This window comes from Anguilla anguilla, chromosome 3 (assembly GCF_013347855.1).
Source record: "Anguilla anguilla isolate fAngAng1 chromosome 3, fAngAng1.pri, whole genome shotgun sequence".
NCBI lineage: Eukaryota > Metazoa > Chordata > Actinopteri > Anguilliformes > Anguillidae > Anguilla > Anguilla anguilla.
This window is the reverse complement of record NC_049203.1, coordinates 2,772,568-2,788,954: the sequence shown is the minus strand read 5'-3', so window position 1 is coordinate 2,788,954 and position 16,387 is coordinate 2,772,568. Positions and strand designations below refer to the sequence as shown.

The 16,387-nt window shown below is 46.1% G+C and overlaps 1 protein-coding gene across 3 annotated transcripts in view; it reads left to right on the top strand.

Moving 5' to 3' along the window:
• The window catches only part of LOC118223260 (A disintegrin and metalloproteinase with thrombospondin motifs 2-like), a 152,216-nt gene extending 142,463 nt beyond the window's left edge, over window positions 1-9,753 (top strand). For all 3 annotated transcript variants that reach the window (XM_035409537.1, XM_035409536.1, XM_035409538.1), the window contains 5 exons: window positions 288-420; window positions 933-1,140; window positions 1,416-1,545; window positions 2,598-2,687; window positions 6,105-9,753. In XM_035409537.1, the coding sequence (XP_035265428.1) occupies window positions 288-420; window positions 933-1,140; window positions 1,416-1,545; window positions 2,598-2,687; window positions 6,105-7,207 (1,664 nt within the window). In that variant the 3' untranslated portion in view covers window positions 7,208-9,753. The remainder of the gene's footprint in view (window positions 1-287; window positions 421-932; window positions 1,141-1,415; window positions 1,546-2,597; window positions 2,688-6,104) is intronic.
• Window positions 9,754-16,387: the final 6,634 nt, after the last annotated feature.

Here is a 16,387-nt window from a genome sequence, read left to right as displayed (position 1 = left end):
AGCATTTTCTTAAGTTGCAGAATATTGCCCCCTTGTGGCCAGATGCAGGAAGTATGCTTTTAGGCCTTAGATAAGAGAGATTGTCCTGAATGTCACTACTACCTCAGCCCTTAACTTTACTTGTTAAGTTGTGAATGGCTAATTATTCATCAGCAATTTACTGTCTTATCCTGCTTTATATTTATACCTTTGTTGTTGTTGCTGTGTGTACCTGTGCGCGTGTGTGTGTATTTGTTTGTGTGTGTGTGTGTGTGTGTGTGTGTGTGTGTGTGTTTTCCCCTTGAAAGGTAAGCAGTACACACGGTATGGATGCCGGAGAAAGTCTGACAGTAAGATGGTCCACCGGGTCAACTGTGAGAACATAAAGAAGCCTCAAGCCATCAGCAGAGACTGCAACCAGAAAGAGTGCTCACTGCCCATGTGCGTAAGCTACCACACACACTGTTCTGGGATCAGTGTGTTGGTTATTGCTGCATGTGGTTTAATGGGATCAGTGTGGTGATGTACTGTTCTGGGATCAGTGTGTTGGTTATTGCTGCATGTGGTTTAATGGGATCAGTGTGTTGGTTATTGCTGCGTGTGGTTTAATGGGATCAGTGTGTTGGTTATTGCTGCATGTGGTTTAATGGGATCAGTGTGGTGATGTACTGTTCTGGGATCAGTGTGTTGGTTATTGCTGCATGTGGTTTAATGGGATCAGTGTGTTGGTTATTGCTGCGTGTGGTTTAATGGGATCAGTGTGTTGGTTATTGCTGCGTGTGGTTTAATGGGATCAGTGTGGTGATGTACTGTTCTGGGATCAGTGTGTTGGTTATTGCTGCATGTGGTTTAATGGGATCAGTGTGTTGGTTATTGCTGCGTGTGGTTTAATGGGATCAGTGTGGTGATGTACTGTTTTGGGATGAGTGTGAGCTCCTCTCCGCCCCCCCCAGCTGGGTGACGGGGGACTGGGAGACCTGCAGTAAGTCCTGTGGGAAGACGGGGTACCAGATGCGCTCGGTGCGCTGCATCCAGCCGCTACACGACGGCACCAACCGCTCCATCCACAGCAAGTACTGCAACGACGACCGGCCCGAAGCCCGGAGACCCTGCAACCGACAGCTGTGCCCCGCCCAGTGGAGGGTGGGGCCCTGGTCACAGGTGTGTGTGTGTGTGTGTGTGTGTGTGTCGGGGGGGAGGGAGGTGCGTGTGTGTGTGGGGGGTGGGGGGGGGGGGGGGGGGAGGGAGGTGTGTGTGGAGGGTGGGGCCCTGGTCACGGGTGTGTGTGTGTGTGGGGGGGGGGGGGGGGAGGGAGGTGCGTGTGGAGGGTGGTGTGTGTGTGTGTGTGTGTGTGGGGAGGGGGGTGGGGTGGAGGGAGGTGTGTGTGGAGGGTGGGGCCCTGGTCACAGGTGTGTGTGTGTGTGTGTGTTTTGCAGTGCTCGGTAACGTGTGCCAATGGGACACAGGAGAGGCAGGTTCTGTGTCACGCGCGGGACAACACCATCGGCCTGTGCCTGGACGCGAAGCCGGAGACCGTCAGAGCCTGCAGACTTTCGGCATGTCCAAGTGAGTCCCCCCCCGTCCCCCCTGTCTGCCCCCTGTCCCCCCTGCCCAGCCCGGAACAGCTTCTCCACAGCGCAATACTACTGGACAACCTCTACCCCTTACTAGCATTAAAGCCTTAAATGCCTTTTCATAACTGTGTGGGCATCGTTTTGTTTTTATACATCATATCAGTCTCCGCTGTTTATGAGCCTCAGAAGTTAGATGTGCCACAGATGTGTGTTGAGACGCTGTCTGTGAAACTGATCCTGAATTCAGACCAGTGACCCTACTGAACTCAGTCCGACTCTTTTAGGTTGTGGATTGGGCTCATCTGGCCGGTTTATGTTGATTGAGTAATAGTTGAAATACAGAGAAGAAAATTTCCTCTTGTCCCCACTAAATGGCTGCAAAGATTTTAAACTTCATGCAGTCTTGAACAACCAGTGCAACTCAACCCTGCCCAGTCTAAACCAATGCAACTCAACCCTGCCCAGTCTAAACCAATACAACTCAACCCTGCCCAGTCTAAACCAATACAACTCAACCCTGCCCAGTCTAAACCAATGCAACTCAACCCTGCCCAGTCTAAACCAGTCCATCTCCAGCCGGGCCATTCCAAACCCAGCCTAACTCAACCCTGTTCACTATAAACCAGTCCTACCTGATCCAGACCATTCACAACCCAGTCCAACTGAAGCCTACCCATTTTAACCACAGTCCAACTGAAGCCCACTCATTCTAAACCAGTCTAACTGAACCCTACCCATTTAAACCACAGTCCAACTGAAACCTACCCATTATAAACCAGTCCAGCTGAAGCCTACCCATTATAAACCAGTCCAGCTGCACACTGTAAAGCAGACCATCTTCAGCACCTGAATTCTTTAACAAGTCTGTCCTCTCCTCAGCTGGCTTTGTGCTCCGGAGCCAAACCTGAGTAATTCCCACCCCTCACTTCTACTGCATAACATAGCATGACATATTCCCTGGCCTCTCTGTCCCAGGACACGTAATCAGCCTGCTAATGAGTGTGTGTGTGTGTGTGTGTGTGTTTCTCTCCTCTGTGTCTCCAGAGGGTTCTTCGGACCACAAGAACGGGAACTTCCTGATTCAGTGGCTGTCCCGGCCCGACCCAGAGTTCCCCCTCCACAAGATCTCTTCAAGTAAACGACCCCTTTATAACTCAGACCTCGGTCTCCAGTGCATGCCCATCCTCTCCTGGACTCTGCCTCTGTCCCTCTGCCTCTCTCTGCGGGGGAAGCTCCCCTGATCGTGGGCCTGGCTGCGTTTTTTTTTTCCGGTCCCCCCCCCCCGGGGGGGAAGGGGGGGTGTGTTTCCAGTGGCGTCCCTTGCAGGGGGTGGGGTCACGGCACCTGTGCTGTCTCTCTCTTTCCACTCCGCCCCCCCTCTCTCTGTCTCTCTCTCTCTCTCCTTGTGGAGCTCTGTGTTGTAAATCGCTGGCCTTTTTAATCTTGCCAGACATTAAAAAAAAAAAAAAAAGGCTTTCAAAAATGATTGGCGGCTTTGAGAAGTGGGAGGAGTTGACAGCCGGTGGTGGCGGCCTTTGCGATTGGGCGACCGCTTGCGAGCTGTGCGTTGCTGTGGGTTACGCTCTCACGCGGATGCTACACGCTAGCACCCGGCAGAGCGATGGGTGAGGTTTTTTGAGGAAGTTTTAAAAAAGAAAAAATCTACATTTAAAAAAAAAGACGAAAGCTTTATTGTGAATGTGAACTTGTCACAATGAGGACATCTCTGCTAACACGCTCATTTCACCTTCCTGGTTCATTCTGACTAAAAAAAAAAAAACGACGACAGAACAAACTTTAATCCAAAAAACGTAACAGAACTACAACAGGAAATGCAACAACAACAAAAATAAATAAACTGTTGATTTTATGGATTGTGAAAATGAGTCCACGATGATGGGAAAAAAGAAACAGGGTAGTTTATATAGCGGACTGCTGCTTATCCCCATTCCATTTCACCCTCCATCTCCTCTTGACTGTTAACGCTAACATTCAGTAACCACAGCTTATTCGTGCTTGCAAACTTTATATATTGAAATATATGAATAACAATAATATGACTAATAATACATTTGAACATTAATAAGCTGTGGCTTATTTGCCTAACCTTTTGACTGCTATTGATCGCATAGATCGTCGACTGTTATGTGTATTTTTGTATTGATTTTACATGAATACAGAGGTATATATTAAGTAAAGTGTTTCTGGGGTGGGGATAGGCCTATATTATGCAGAACATGTTCAGCCAGTTGCCTGTCTTGTTCTTCAGAGGGATCTATTATGACGACCATTATGGGTTAATGTCATTTTATTATTTTTTCGTTTTTTTTTTTTTTTCCCTCAAACGAGGAATCGCATTTCATCCGCATTTACGCATCTCACGTGCGAATGAGCGGACCGTCGAGGCGTGTCGGCGTGCGCGAGCACGTTCGTGTGTGCCTGTGAAAACCGTACGAGTGCATTTGCGTGCGTGTGTGTTCGCACGCGCGTGTGCGACTGTGTGTGCGTTTGTCATTTCAAAACGTGTGTCAGTGCGTCTTTCCGGCTAAAACGCTATAAAAAAATTTAAAAAACAGTCGGTAAGCGATACAAAATACCTCATGAATCTTCATTTGAGAAAAGAAAATCAAACTCATTTTTATGACGAACATTAGCAAAAGAACAATGCCTTATCTTGGACTGAATGTAACGGCATTATCTTTGGAAGAGATGGCTTTGCTAAATGGAAGTGTAGACGTTGTAACTAGACTTAGAGGCAGCTTGTAAAATTACAACCTAACAAAAAAAAAAAAACTTGAAAGATGGTGGCCTGAAGCCAGCCACACAGGTCCATTAACAGGGACACAGGGAAGTAACACCAGACATCTCAACACTTCAGACTTGTCATTGTATTGTGACCACATATTTCAGTTGTGAATATGTAGCGAGCTATCTACTTTTATGTGCTGGATTTGGAAAAATTTTAAGGACAGCAAGCCAGACCTTGCAGTGCGATACTGTACATAATATTGGTGTTGACTGTATTTAATAATGTTCATGACTGTTATCTCCTTACTTTGAAAAAAATATTATATACTATGGGTAACTGTTTTGTGGCTTCACTGACCTTTTCTGTGGGGCTAGCTAACGTTGGGAAAAACATCGTTCAGATGGAATACGTGCACTACGTCTATATGCACTTTGATTTATCAGGGAAACTTTATTAATGTTTTGTAAATGTTTAATATGACACTTAATGTGCCATTCCAGTTTTTACATCATCATGGGATAATTTATTTTATTTGAAGATGCAATTATTTATTTTTATTTTTTTATTATTTTGTTTATTTACCGGTTGATTGACTGATTGATTTCCAGGTAATGAAGTGTTTTACCAAAGTGACTGTGAACTTGTACCTTTCTTACAATTTATTTTTCTTACGGAGAATAAAATAAGTGTGTGTATGTATGTGTGTGTATCCGTGTGCGTATATTTACACATGTACGTATGTATATACACACGTACGCGCACGTATATTTGAGAGCGGAACGTGCATCTCATTGTTTCAGTTTCTGTCATTACCAACTGCAGAAGTTGTAGAAATAAAAACGTGAAATACAGAAGTTGTTTCGTTTTGTGAGTTTTTGGTCTCTTCCATTAAATAACAAGGTTTACAGCCACAAAAAAACAAAAAAAAAAGATTTTCAAAGATCACGTTCTCCCCTCCCCCAACCCCAAAGGTCAGTCTGTTCCACAGGTGTCTAAAATATCTTTTAAAATGAGCTAAAGGGTCACAGGAAGTTTGCTTGAGAACATCATCTTCAAAACGCACGTGGTATGGTTCTACGATAAAAATAAAACTTGAGGAAGGCACTTGGTTGACGTGTCAAACATGTACAAATCAGTCTTGCAAGTGGGTCAGTTTTTAAATTTGTTTTTAAAAACGTTAATGTCAATGTATAACATCAGTGCATATTGACTTTATCAGGTAAATATAAAGATATCTGGCACATATCTTTGGATGATTGTGAGACAATCTGATACATTATTTTTTTATTTCATATTTAAGCTCAAGGCAAAATGGTTCTTGCACACTTTTTCTAAAGTGTTTATAACTATATGTAATACACATGTGATAAAGGTGTAATAAAGGTGTAATACCTATGTAATAAGCTCTCAGGCTTTTTGGTGGCTATATAAGGCGTGTGTCTGTGTGTGTGTATAATATATATCCTCATGTACAGAGGGCAGGTACTCTGTACAGTCCATGCAAGGGAAAAAAGCTCCTTAGACTCCCAAAACTACAATAAAAACACTGCTGCTGCTTCGCTGAACGTGTCCTTCAGTAAAGGAGCTAACTCGACGACCGCTACTGCCTTGGCTCTGCTAAAAACGATAAATAAATTTTTAAAAAACTTTCTGTCCTTTCTTTTTTTCTCTCCTCCCTGCATTTCCTGCTGTTCTGGCGGCTTTCTCCCCCCCCCCCCGCCGGCCAACACACAGCCCCTCCCAGACTGGCCCCTGAGCGTCACGGCCCTCTTCCTCTGATCTTCTGCTCTTCTGTCTTGCAGGGCAGCGTTGCCATGGGGACAGGTCGGTGTTCTGTCGGATGGAGGTGCTGAGCCGGTACTGCGGCATCCCAGGTTACAGGCAGATGTGCTGCAAGTCCTGCAGCGAGGGCAACCACACGGCACGCACCAACGGCACCACGTCGCTCCGCAGGAAGTACACATCGCCTCCTAGCGACGCAGACGGGAACTACACCGCCGTCCCCGCTCACACTGCTATGAGCTACACCCCGGCTCCCAAAAATACGAGCAGGGAGTACACCGAAGCCCCGTGGCTCACGACCAGCGCGCACTCTTTATTTTCCACGCCTACCGTCGCGAGCAAATACACCGGTACGTTCATCCCTGACACCTCCTCCTTCAGTTACACTACAGATCCCAGCACCACCTTCAGCGGGGCTGGCGCTACGGTTCCCAGCGTGCCCGTCAGCGAAGAGGACACCTCGGTTTCCAGCACCGCTGTTGCTGGAGAAGACTCCACGGATCCTGGCAGCAGCGTCGGCTTCGATGGCACTACGGTTCCCAGCAGCACTGTCACCAGCGATGATGTCACAATGCCCAGCGCTATTCTTACTGGCCGTGACATCGCCGTTGCCAGTCCCACCGCGTCCGCTTGGTTCGACACGACGCACGCGCCCCAGCCCACCGTTGGTCCAACCACGGAAGCTTCCGGAGAGGACGCGACACCGACGACCGCCACCGTGACAACCGCCGTCGTCACGACGGCGACCTCGCGGGCCCCGGCCAGCACCGTCAGCGCCCGGCTGCCGAACAAAACGGAGGAGGTGAGGGAGAACAACTCCATCGACGTGCCGTACAGGATCGTCGGCGTGGACAACGTCGAGGTGTCCCAGAACAACTTCATCCCGCGGGGGGGGGCGGCGCCTGTACCGCGAGCGAACTCGGAACAAGCGCATCCAGGAGCTCCTGGCCGAAAAACGCAGCTCCCTGCGACGGACGCGGAGCGGACCGAGCGCGTGAGAGAGCGACGGCGTGGGAATTTCTCTTATAGAGACGCGTCTTCGTCAATCACAGACTGGAACTGTTTTAATCCCCGGATCTGCAATGGTGCTCCGTCTGGTGCTGGAAAAAATTGTTTTTTTTAAAATTAATAATATTGAGGAAAAGTAAAAACCCGGTACCGATTCTCCCGACGACTTTTAACTGGAGAAATAGCTAACAAGATGTTGTGGAAATGAATAACCACTGGCAAATGTTTGCACAGTTGCTTTTAAAATCAAAGACCTTCCCTTTAGGATGTTTCTCTAAAGATGTTTGATGGAAGCAATATTCTGAGTATGGGCATGTTTGCGATGTCTCTTGACAGCAGGTTAGGCACGATAGGCATCCTAGAAGTGACACTTTATCTCTCCAAACCCTTCTGAGGCCTCAGAGTGCGAGACAGAAGCCCATAGGAAAGATGTGAGTTCACCACAAACCCTTCTCCACTCCGCTCAAATGCCCCTGCACAAATAGCCTATATACGCACATTCTTCTTCGTCCAGCCAGCATCCATTTTAATTCTACTTTGTCATGATCTTTTGATAACCTTCTTCTCGAAGATTCGTGTTGGCAAAGTAATTCTACTCCTAAGTGCACATACACATGCTTTGACTTTGCCAGCATAGCCTCGGACTGCAGCACATTTCCTATAGATAGAAGCTAGGATGTGCCTGGAAATTATTTTATCTGTTTACGGATACAGTTCGCTTGTAGAAGCGACTCTTAAAGCAGCGCATGTGTATTATTTTATAAGAACCCATCAGTTCTTCAGTTAAAGTTTGATTCTTCTCAAGCCTTGCTTTCTCTCTCTGTTTTTTTTTTTTTTTTTGGACATTTCCGTTTTATTTTTAAGCTAAAATCATTCACCAGCAAAAGAAAACGCCACAAAACATGTTTTATGACAATTTAGACATTTAGCCGACACTTATCCAGAGTGACTACCTTTTTGTACACACAGCTTACACTCTTTTTACACACTAACGCATTTAATCAGCTGGTTATTCAGGTGAAGTAGCTTGCTCAGGTGTACAATGACCTCAACTGGGCGTTACAATTACAACCTTGGAGGTGTTAACCCTAACCATTACGCTACACTGCCACGCTGCTCAAAACGTATAATTATAAACTATTATAAACAAAAATGATACAAAAAAAGCTTATGTATTTAAATCACCATGCTACAACTGCACATCGTTTGTTATTTAGAATATGCACCTACTCAGCAGGGTAGATTAGACAGAGCAGGGATTATTTACTACAGTAAAACAGGGTACCTTTTTTCTCTCTAGCCTTCTTTTAGTTTATAACGACTACCTGCATTTCAGTTATCTGTGATTTTAATGCAATAATTGTGCTAAATTAGAGCAGGCTTCTCGCACACACACGTGCAGAAATTATCTCTCTCTCTCTCTCTCTCTCTCTCTCTCACTCTCTCACACACACACACACACACACACATCATCCTTCTCTCCCCCCACTTTTAAGACCACAATGGAAATAAGCTTTTTAGCGTTCTTGTGTTATCTTCATAGTTTTTCAAGATTGGCACTTGATCCTCTTGTATTTTTTCTTCTTATGATCATCAAATAAATTCAGTCAGTCAATCAATCAATCAATGTCCACCAGGAAGCCACCAAGTTGGGTGCACAGACAGGGTTTGGAGAAATAAAGTTAATTCTGGACCTACCAGGTACGATTACAGCCATTCCAGCGGCTTCAGCACTAGAAGTCTGTGACTGTAGTCCTACCCTAATAACTCTAACCGCTGAAGCAGTCATGTCCAGCTCCGGCTGTTTGTTGCACAATGACTCACTGCTTTTTAAATGCAAAGAAAATGAACAGGTCTCTGTGTAACTTTGGGTAGTGGAATGGACAGATCATATTTTTTAAAAATGCCTTGGCACACCATAGTATTGTGCGTAAAGGAATCCAAGAAGTGCTTTGAGTGTAAAGATTCAGAGTCGGAGTGAAAAGATTCAGAGTCGGAGTGTAAAGATTCAGAGTCAGAGTGAAAAGATTCAGAGTCGGAGTGTAAAGATTCAGAGTCAGAGTGTAAAGATTCAGAGTCAGAGTGAAAAGATTCAGAGTCAGAGTGAAAAGATTCAGAGTCAGAGTGAAAAGATTCAGAGTCAGAGTGTAAAGATTCAGAGTCAGAGTGAAAAGATTCAGAGTCAGAGTGTAAAGATTCAGAGTCAGAGTGTAAAGATTCAGAGTCAAAGTCGATCAGGTAACTCTCAGCTTAATTGCTTGGCGCTTCGCAGTGTTATACAGGTTTACTGTGAGAATATAACGGATTCATAACGGATTCATAACGGATTCATAACGGCTCTTCTCCCATCCCGTCTCTCCTCGTACGTACTGACATGATAATACTCTCCAAAGTATTCCTGAGACCTTTTCATTCACTTTTGTGTATTACATTTTTAAAAACGTAAAAGAAAAAAGAATGAAAAATAAAAACTCTTATTTACCTACTGCATCACAACGGAAGCTCGCAGGGCCAGTTATTTCTGATGTCTGAACGCTCTTCTTCGCAAACGGCTTCGAAAACGAAAGCGCGGAGGGTCTCGCTGTACGATATCTGTACATATGAATCAGAACTTTATTTTGAATATTTATTAAAGTTCAAGTGCCTGTGGTATTTTGCACATCAGGTGTTGTGTCGCTTTTCTGTCTCCTTTTGCGAAGGCTTGCGCTTTTTTTTTTTCCCGCCCCACGAGCCGCAGTGCATGCTGGGACAGTGGTGGACTAAATGGGGGAATTTTGCTGCTTTGTCTCTCAAGGCCTGAAGGTTTTAGGGGAGTCGAACGGCTGGGGCAAAGGGGTATCACAGATGCTCTACCCAATCATGCATCACGTTTGGGGGAAGAATGGGGGGGTGGCAGCGGTCTGCAGTATGACAGAAAAACACAGCTTCCATTGGCCACTAGGTGGCAGCACAGGCTGTTTTTTCTCCAGTAGGTGAACATATCTTTTCTCTAGAGGTGGATTTTGACAAACATGGTTTGAGTGGCCATTAACGTGCTTCTATCATATTCCTTTAAAAGTGGGCATAACCATTTATTTATTTATTTATTTATCTATTTATCTGTCCTTCATTTTACCGGGACAGATCCCCCAGATGAGCCGATGAGCAGATGAGATGGCTCGTTTGGTTAAGTCCTCGCGGCCTCAGACCGAATCCGGGCCGTGCCGGGCCGTGGCAGCTCCACAGGGCGAAGCGGAACTGGGCGCGGCAGCGTTCGGTCGGATACGAATCCGCGTCTCGGCAAATTTTCATCTCTTTCAAACGACTCCGGCCGAAAAAAAAAGACCGCATCTCAAAGCCGCACGAGAGAGGTCTTCCTCAGAGAGGTCTTCCTCAGAGAGGTCTTCATCAGAGAGGTCTTCCTCAGAGAGGCCTTCCTCAGAGAGGTCTTCCTCAGAGAGGTCTTCCTCAGAGAGGTCTTCATCAGAGAGGTCTTCCTCAGAGAGGTCTTCCTCAGAGAGGTCTTTATCAGAGAGGTCTTCATCAGAGAGGTCTTCCTCAGAGAGGTCTTCCTCAGAGAGGTCTTCCTCAGACAGCCACTTCATGGTCAGTGGCCGAGCTCGCACAGTGTGAGAAGAAGCAGAAGGCAATTCGGGAGCACTGTGGCATTATTGCTCAAAATGTTATTTACAGAATTAGGCAGAATTTCTGGGTTATTTTCCCTCACTTAAATAAAAACGGTAAAGGTGGGCTTTGCGAAGCTGATGACAAACAAGGCCGCACTTCCAGGATGTAAAATGGGAGGAGGAGTTTCTCGAGGGTGTGATCAGACAATTTATCCGGTCATACTTCCGATTTAAAACCTGAAAAGTTTCCACCGTGAACACTATGAAGCTCAGATCCATCGACAATGGGGTCTCCAAATACAGCTTCCGTTACAAAGCAACGGTTTCCATCTAAAATATTAGAATGTAACCGTCACGTGTTCGAAAATCTATTTGGGGCCAGCCGCTGACCCTGAACTGCCGTGTCAGGCTGGTCGTGAGAGTCAGAACGTTCTACAAGTGTGAATCTTCCTTTAGATCGCATTCATAAAATGCTATTTATGAGGGGGGGGGGGGGAATAAATCACGATGCAAATTAGGAACACAGTGTGCGTCTGGTGACTTTAGACCACTTTAAGCCTATCAGAAGGGAAATCTGTGATCATGTGACGCGTGGCGTTGGCACGTGCCTGGGCTTTGGGGTCCGGTGGAGTTGCAGGCCTTTTCCCTGACGGACGCCCCCGATCCGGGGACCGGGGGCTGGCTCTTATGTAATCGGGTTTGGCGGTAAACTCATATCTCATGTTTATGTTTTCGCTTATGAATGTTTTACTCCTCAGCAGCAGCCTGTGCTCTGCACCCCAGCCCCGGAGAATCAGCTGTGCATGGAGGCTAGCACACACACACCGCACACACACACACACACACGCTGCACACACACACACACACACACACCGCACACACACACACGCCGCACACACACACACACACACACATTAACATTTACACACATGCTCAACACAAACACTCTCACAGACACACACACACAAACATGCACATGTTAACATATACACACATGCTGAAACACACACTTACACACACACACACAAGCACACACTCTCTGGCCCATCTCCAACTCAACTGGGGAAAAACACAATTAAGCATCAGGCTAAAATTAGCTGCCCTGCACTGAACGCCGCTCCTGGTCTCATAGCAACTCCAGGACTGGTTCACATGCTTCTCCGTGCTATTGGTTTACCTCTGGATTCCTTTCCAATCATTTTTCCGTTCTTGTTATTTAGATGGTGACTTGAGAGTGGGACAGGTTAGCTGTGCACATAGGGATGGACGGAGGGGTGAGAGCAGCTCCATAGCTCTGTACCTCTACCTCCCTCTATCCCTCCATCCTCTGTACCTCTTCCGCCCTCTATCCTTCCATCCTCTCTTTCTGTCCTTTCTTTCTGGTGTCAGAAGGCACCCCAGTCGAACCCGTCGGAACCTGCTGTGCCTTGGCGGGAGAACGAGTCAGGTCATGCATCTCTTAGTGTGCGCCTCGCGCCACTGAAATATTAAATATCATTTTTTAAGTGCGCCATAAGGAACACATACAGCCATGTGTTTTTACACACGTGTCTCATCCATCGTTCGGTTTGTAGCTCACATATTTAGATTCAGTACGTCATTTTTTTTTTTAAGGGGCTTATTTTTTTAAATTTATTTTAGAGATTCCAATGAGCCACACATCACTAAAACCACTCAGAGAATGTCCGCCTTGGAGACCCATATATTTTTAAACTGTGCTTCAGGAAGAATAGAACATTCTGTTCCTGTGCCCCCCGTCCCATCAACCCCTCCAATCTTTCTCTCATCTTCACCATGTACATTTTCATATTTCAGGATTCCCCATTAAAGTTGAAGCACTCAAGTCAACTCATGCTCTTTAAAAAAAACTGATATTTGAGAACTAAAAATGTAGAATATGCATATCGTATTTTAAAATATATGTAACATTTATATTTAATTAAAAATTTATGAAGTCATCAAGAAGATGAAATTTCCCTCCCTGACAATGACAGAAAAGGAGGGATGCATACTAAATGAAACCCTTTTTTTTTTGTTTTGTTTTTTTTCCCCCCAGGTAAGTTCCAGGTAAGGCCAGGTTGCTCAGGACAGGTGGTGTCTCTGTGTTAGTCTGTCATTCTGCTCTTCCTCCGGGGCTGTGTTTGTCGGGAGTCATTTATTTGTATTCACTTCATTGCAAACTGTGATCTTTTTTTCCAGATAGTGAGGAGATATTTGGGACACCTTGAGCTAAACGGCACTGACTCAGTTACGCGTGTGTGTGCGTGTGTGTGCGTGTGTGTGTGTGTGTGCGTGTGTGTGTGCGCGCGTGTGTGTTGGTTTCTGTGTGTGCGTGACTGTGTTTCTGTGATGTCACAGAAAGGCATCTGATTTCTCATGCATCCCCCCCCCCTCCCGACACACACGCGGCTAGTGAGTGTGTGTGTGTGCGTATGTGTATTCATCGGCGAGTGTATGCATGTGTGAGGGTTTGTGTGTGTGTGTTTGCATATACATGCGTGTGTGTATGCATGTGTGAGTGTTTGTGTATCCATGCGTGTGTGTATGTGTGTGTGCACAGATGGGCCCCAGCACAGGAAGCTTGAATCTGGGGGAGATGGGGGGGGGGGGGGGTTTGGGGGGAGTGCTGTACAGATGGGAGTGAATGGTTCCGTTGCGCACGGAAATGCATGAAACTTTAATGCTCCTTTCCCTATCTTCTCCACTGCGTATACACCCCTCCCCTCCAACCCCCCCCCCCCCCCCCCCCCCCCCCAGCTCCATCAGCTTTTCTGGGGCAGCCAGAATGTTTACCATGAATATTCGAGCAAGAAACAGGCTTGCGGGGCTAAAAAAAAAAAAATTAAATAATAAAAAAAATAGCCTTACGTAACAAATATTTTTTTTATGTAACAGCTTACATCTTATATCCGAAAGGAAAGAAAACAGCCCTGGAGCACGACCTGGAACGCTGGCGGCACGCAGTTCGGTCAAAGCGGCCGACTCAGATTCTTTCCCATCGTGGGGACTTATGGGTAATTGACTTAGTGAGGCCCGAGCCATGGGATCTCCAGGAGGGGGACCGGGAGGGGATTTCAGAGACCTGTGCGATGTGAGCCGTGTTTGTTAACAGACCCGCTGCCGGGTATGAGGCCACAGAGATGCCGTTCGGGGCAAACGGACGCGTCTGTCGACGTCGGTTTTTTTTGGGGACGGAAAACGATGAGTGAAATGTAAGGGCAGAAGTATAGCATAATGGGTAGCGAACTGGCCTCGAATCCTAGAGGTTGCAGGTTTGACCGCCAGGTGAGACACAGCCGTTGTGCCCCTTGTGCTGGGTTCTTCGCTCAGCTCGTTGTCTCACAAAGCCGCCTCCTTTTTTCCCCGCTTTTTCTTTTTCTATTTGTAAGTGTCCGTATGTGATGTGAGGGTCACTAGCTGTAGCCCAGATTTGTTGCTTTTTCAACTGTGTTCCTACACTGAGAGCAAGACAATTACATTTTAATGGAATGTTCTCATCGTTTTGTTCTCGTAAATACACCAGTAAATCTTATTTTGTTTTCTTTTGTAGACAAATAAAGACCAGGAAGACTAAAGATTCGGATCTTTGTTTACGAAAAAAAGTTTGTCATGTTTACGCAAAAAAAATATTTTATGGCCTAGTGTTGTTATCCAAACGTGAATGTGATTCCAGTTTGGCTGATACAGTTTGGCTGAGGAACGTTTGGAATTTGAAAGCTGGCACACTACACTTAAGCATGCTGTGATGGCTGGATCCAGTATGGAGAATTTAAAGTCACGTTCCAGTGCCCTCCTTAACCTTGTAAGGCGCAAGTGTGTGATTAGAATGTTCTTCACTGAACATTCCAATGCTGATGTCACAATCACTGCTGGTAACTGAAAGCAGTGGATTTCTAGAACACTGACTTAGAATTTCGAAGAAGCATTCTAAGAACCTATTCTTCAAAGAGTTATGGTCTGCACGTGTTTCTGGTTCTGGTGAGAAAAGATTTCAGACAGAAGGCCCAGACAAGCCATGGTGTGGCTCATTCCATGTGTCACTACATCACCAACAAAGTTTGTCTGTGGCCAATCACCATCTACCCTTTAACCCTTTGAAGAGTAGGGGTTTTTTTTTTTTTTTTTTTTTTTTGAAAAGTCAGTGTTCTACAACTCCGTTGCTTTAAATCACCAGTGGTGATAGTTAACATCAGCATTAGAATGTTCAGTTAAGAACATTCCAATCAAATTATTCTGACATCTGATGCCTTAAAGGGTTAGTGGAAGTGGATGCTGACTTTTCCTCTGCGTGGAAAAAAAAAAACATCTGCATTTAGCGGAGAGACAAACAGAGATCCAGTCAGATTGCGTTTCACACTGCGGAAGCATGACGGCAGACTCGCTAAATTTGACTGTGAGATATCGGCGATGAAAAGAATGACCAGTGTAAGGCGAATCGAGCGATTTGATTCGCTGTAACGTGACCCCGGAGAGGGCCAACCAGGGCATCGTGCGCATCAAGACACTCGAGAGAAGTAGGTCTGCTCTTTTCCCTCATTATCCCTTCTTTTTTTCTATCTCTCTCCTTTCTTCACCCCATCTCAATCCGTCCTCTCTTTCGAGGACAACATTCCTTCTCATATACAGTTTTTCATATATATATATACAGTTTATTTGTGCACTTCCTCCAGAGATAGCCGCTGGCATAAATCACCACAACATCTCAAATCACGTTTAAGCAGTGGGTGAGATTTATGTTGGAGCACTTTCGGGCCACAACAACATTTTTTGTTTAGGGCCTCTGAAACCCAAGGGCCAGCTCTGCCATAAAGAAGTCATAAAGCTCTGTCATAACATGTCTATCACTCCAATCCTTCCGCCTCTGTCTGTGTGTCCTATCTGTCCTGCGGTACAAAGACTCCACTGTTTTCTGCCTGCAGCGTAGCTCTCTCAGCTGTCCTCTGACGGTTTACAAACAGGAAAGATTAAATCTCTCAGTTCTTACGAACTCCACAGATTTATTTATTTTTAAACACTGAAAATGAAAACGTTTGACGAGTACATTCATATCGACTGTTATTTTGGGTGAGTTTTTAGGCTGGTACCATTGTGGGCTAGAGAAGGTCTTGAACGCTTGTCTTAAAAATACCCGTTTGAGGCCCTTCTGACTGCAGTTTTTCTTGCTGTTAAAGCACAGTGACAGGAGCGGAAAATGGGAACTTTTATCACCTGTATCCTTCTACCTTGTTCCTCTAGAACTTTCATGTTACACTCGCATCCCCATCCAGCACTTGTATCGTCATCTTGATGCTGTGGCTCGTCGTCATGCCTCATTCTAGCTCGGCTTAGCATGACTCCGAAGACCAGCCGCCTCGCCGGTCGGTGTTCAGTCCAGCCCTAACGAAGCACGCCCGCGGGCTGGGTCGGTCCCGTCTCAAAGCGAGGTGCGTGTGATTGAGGTAAACTTTGACGTGAGTTTAAATCGAAGCTGAAAACACATTAAGCTGAGGAGTGCGCTCGTGCTCTTTTTTACGAGGCCTGCGCTTGGCGGGCGCGGTTCCGTCCGTGTGACGGGACGCTTTGTTACGGACGCGTTAGCGGCTCGCCTCAGGTGCTCAGATCTCAGCGCTCAGGTGTCTGTATTGATCTCAGCGCTCAGGTGTCTGTATTGATCTCAGCGCTCAGGTGTCTGTATTGATCTCAGCGCTCAG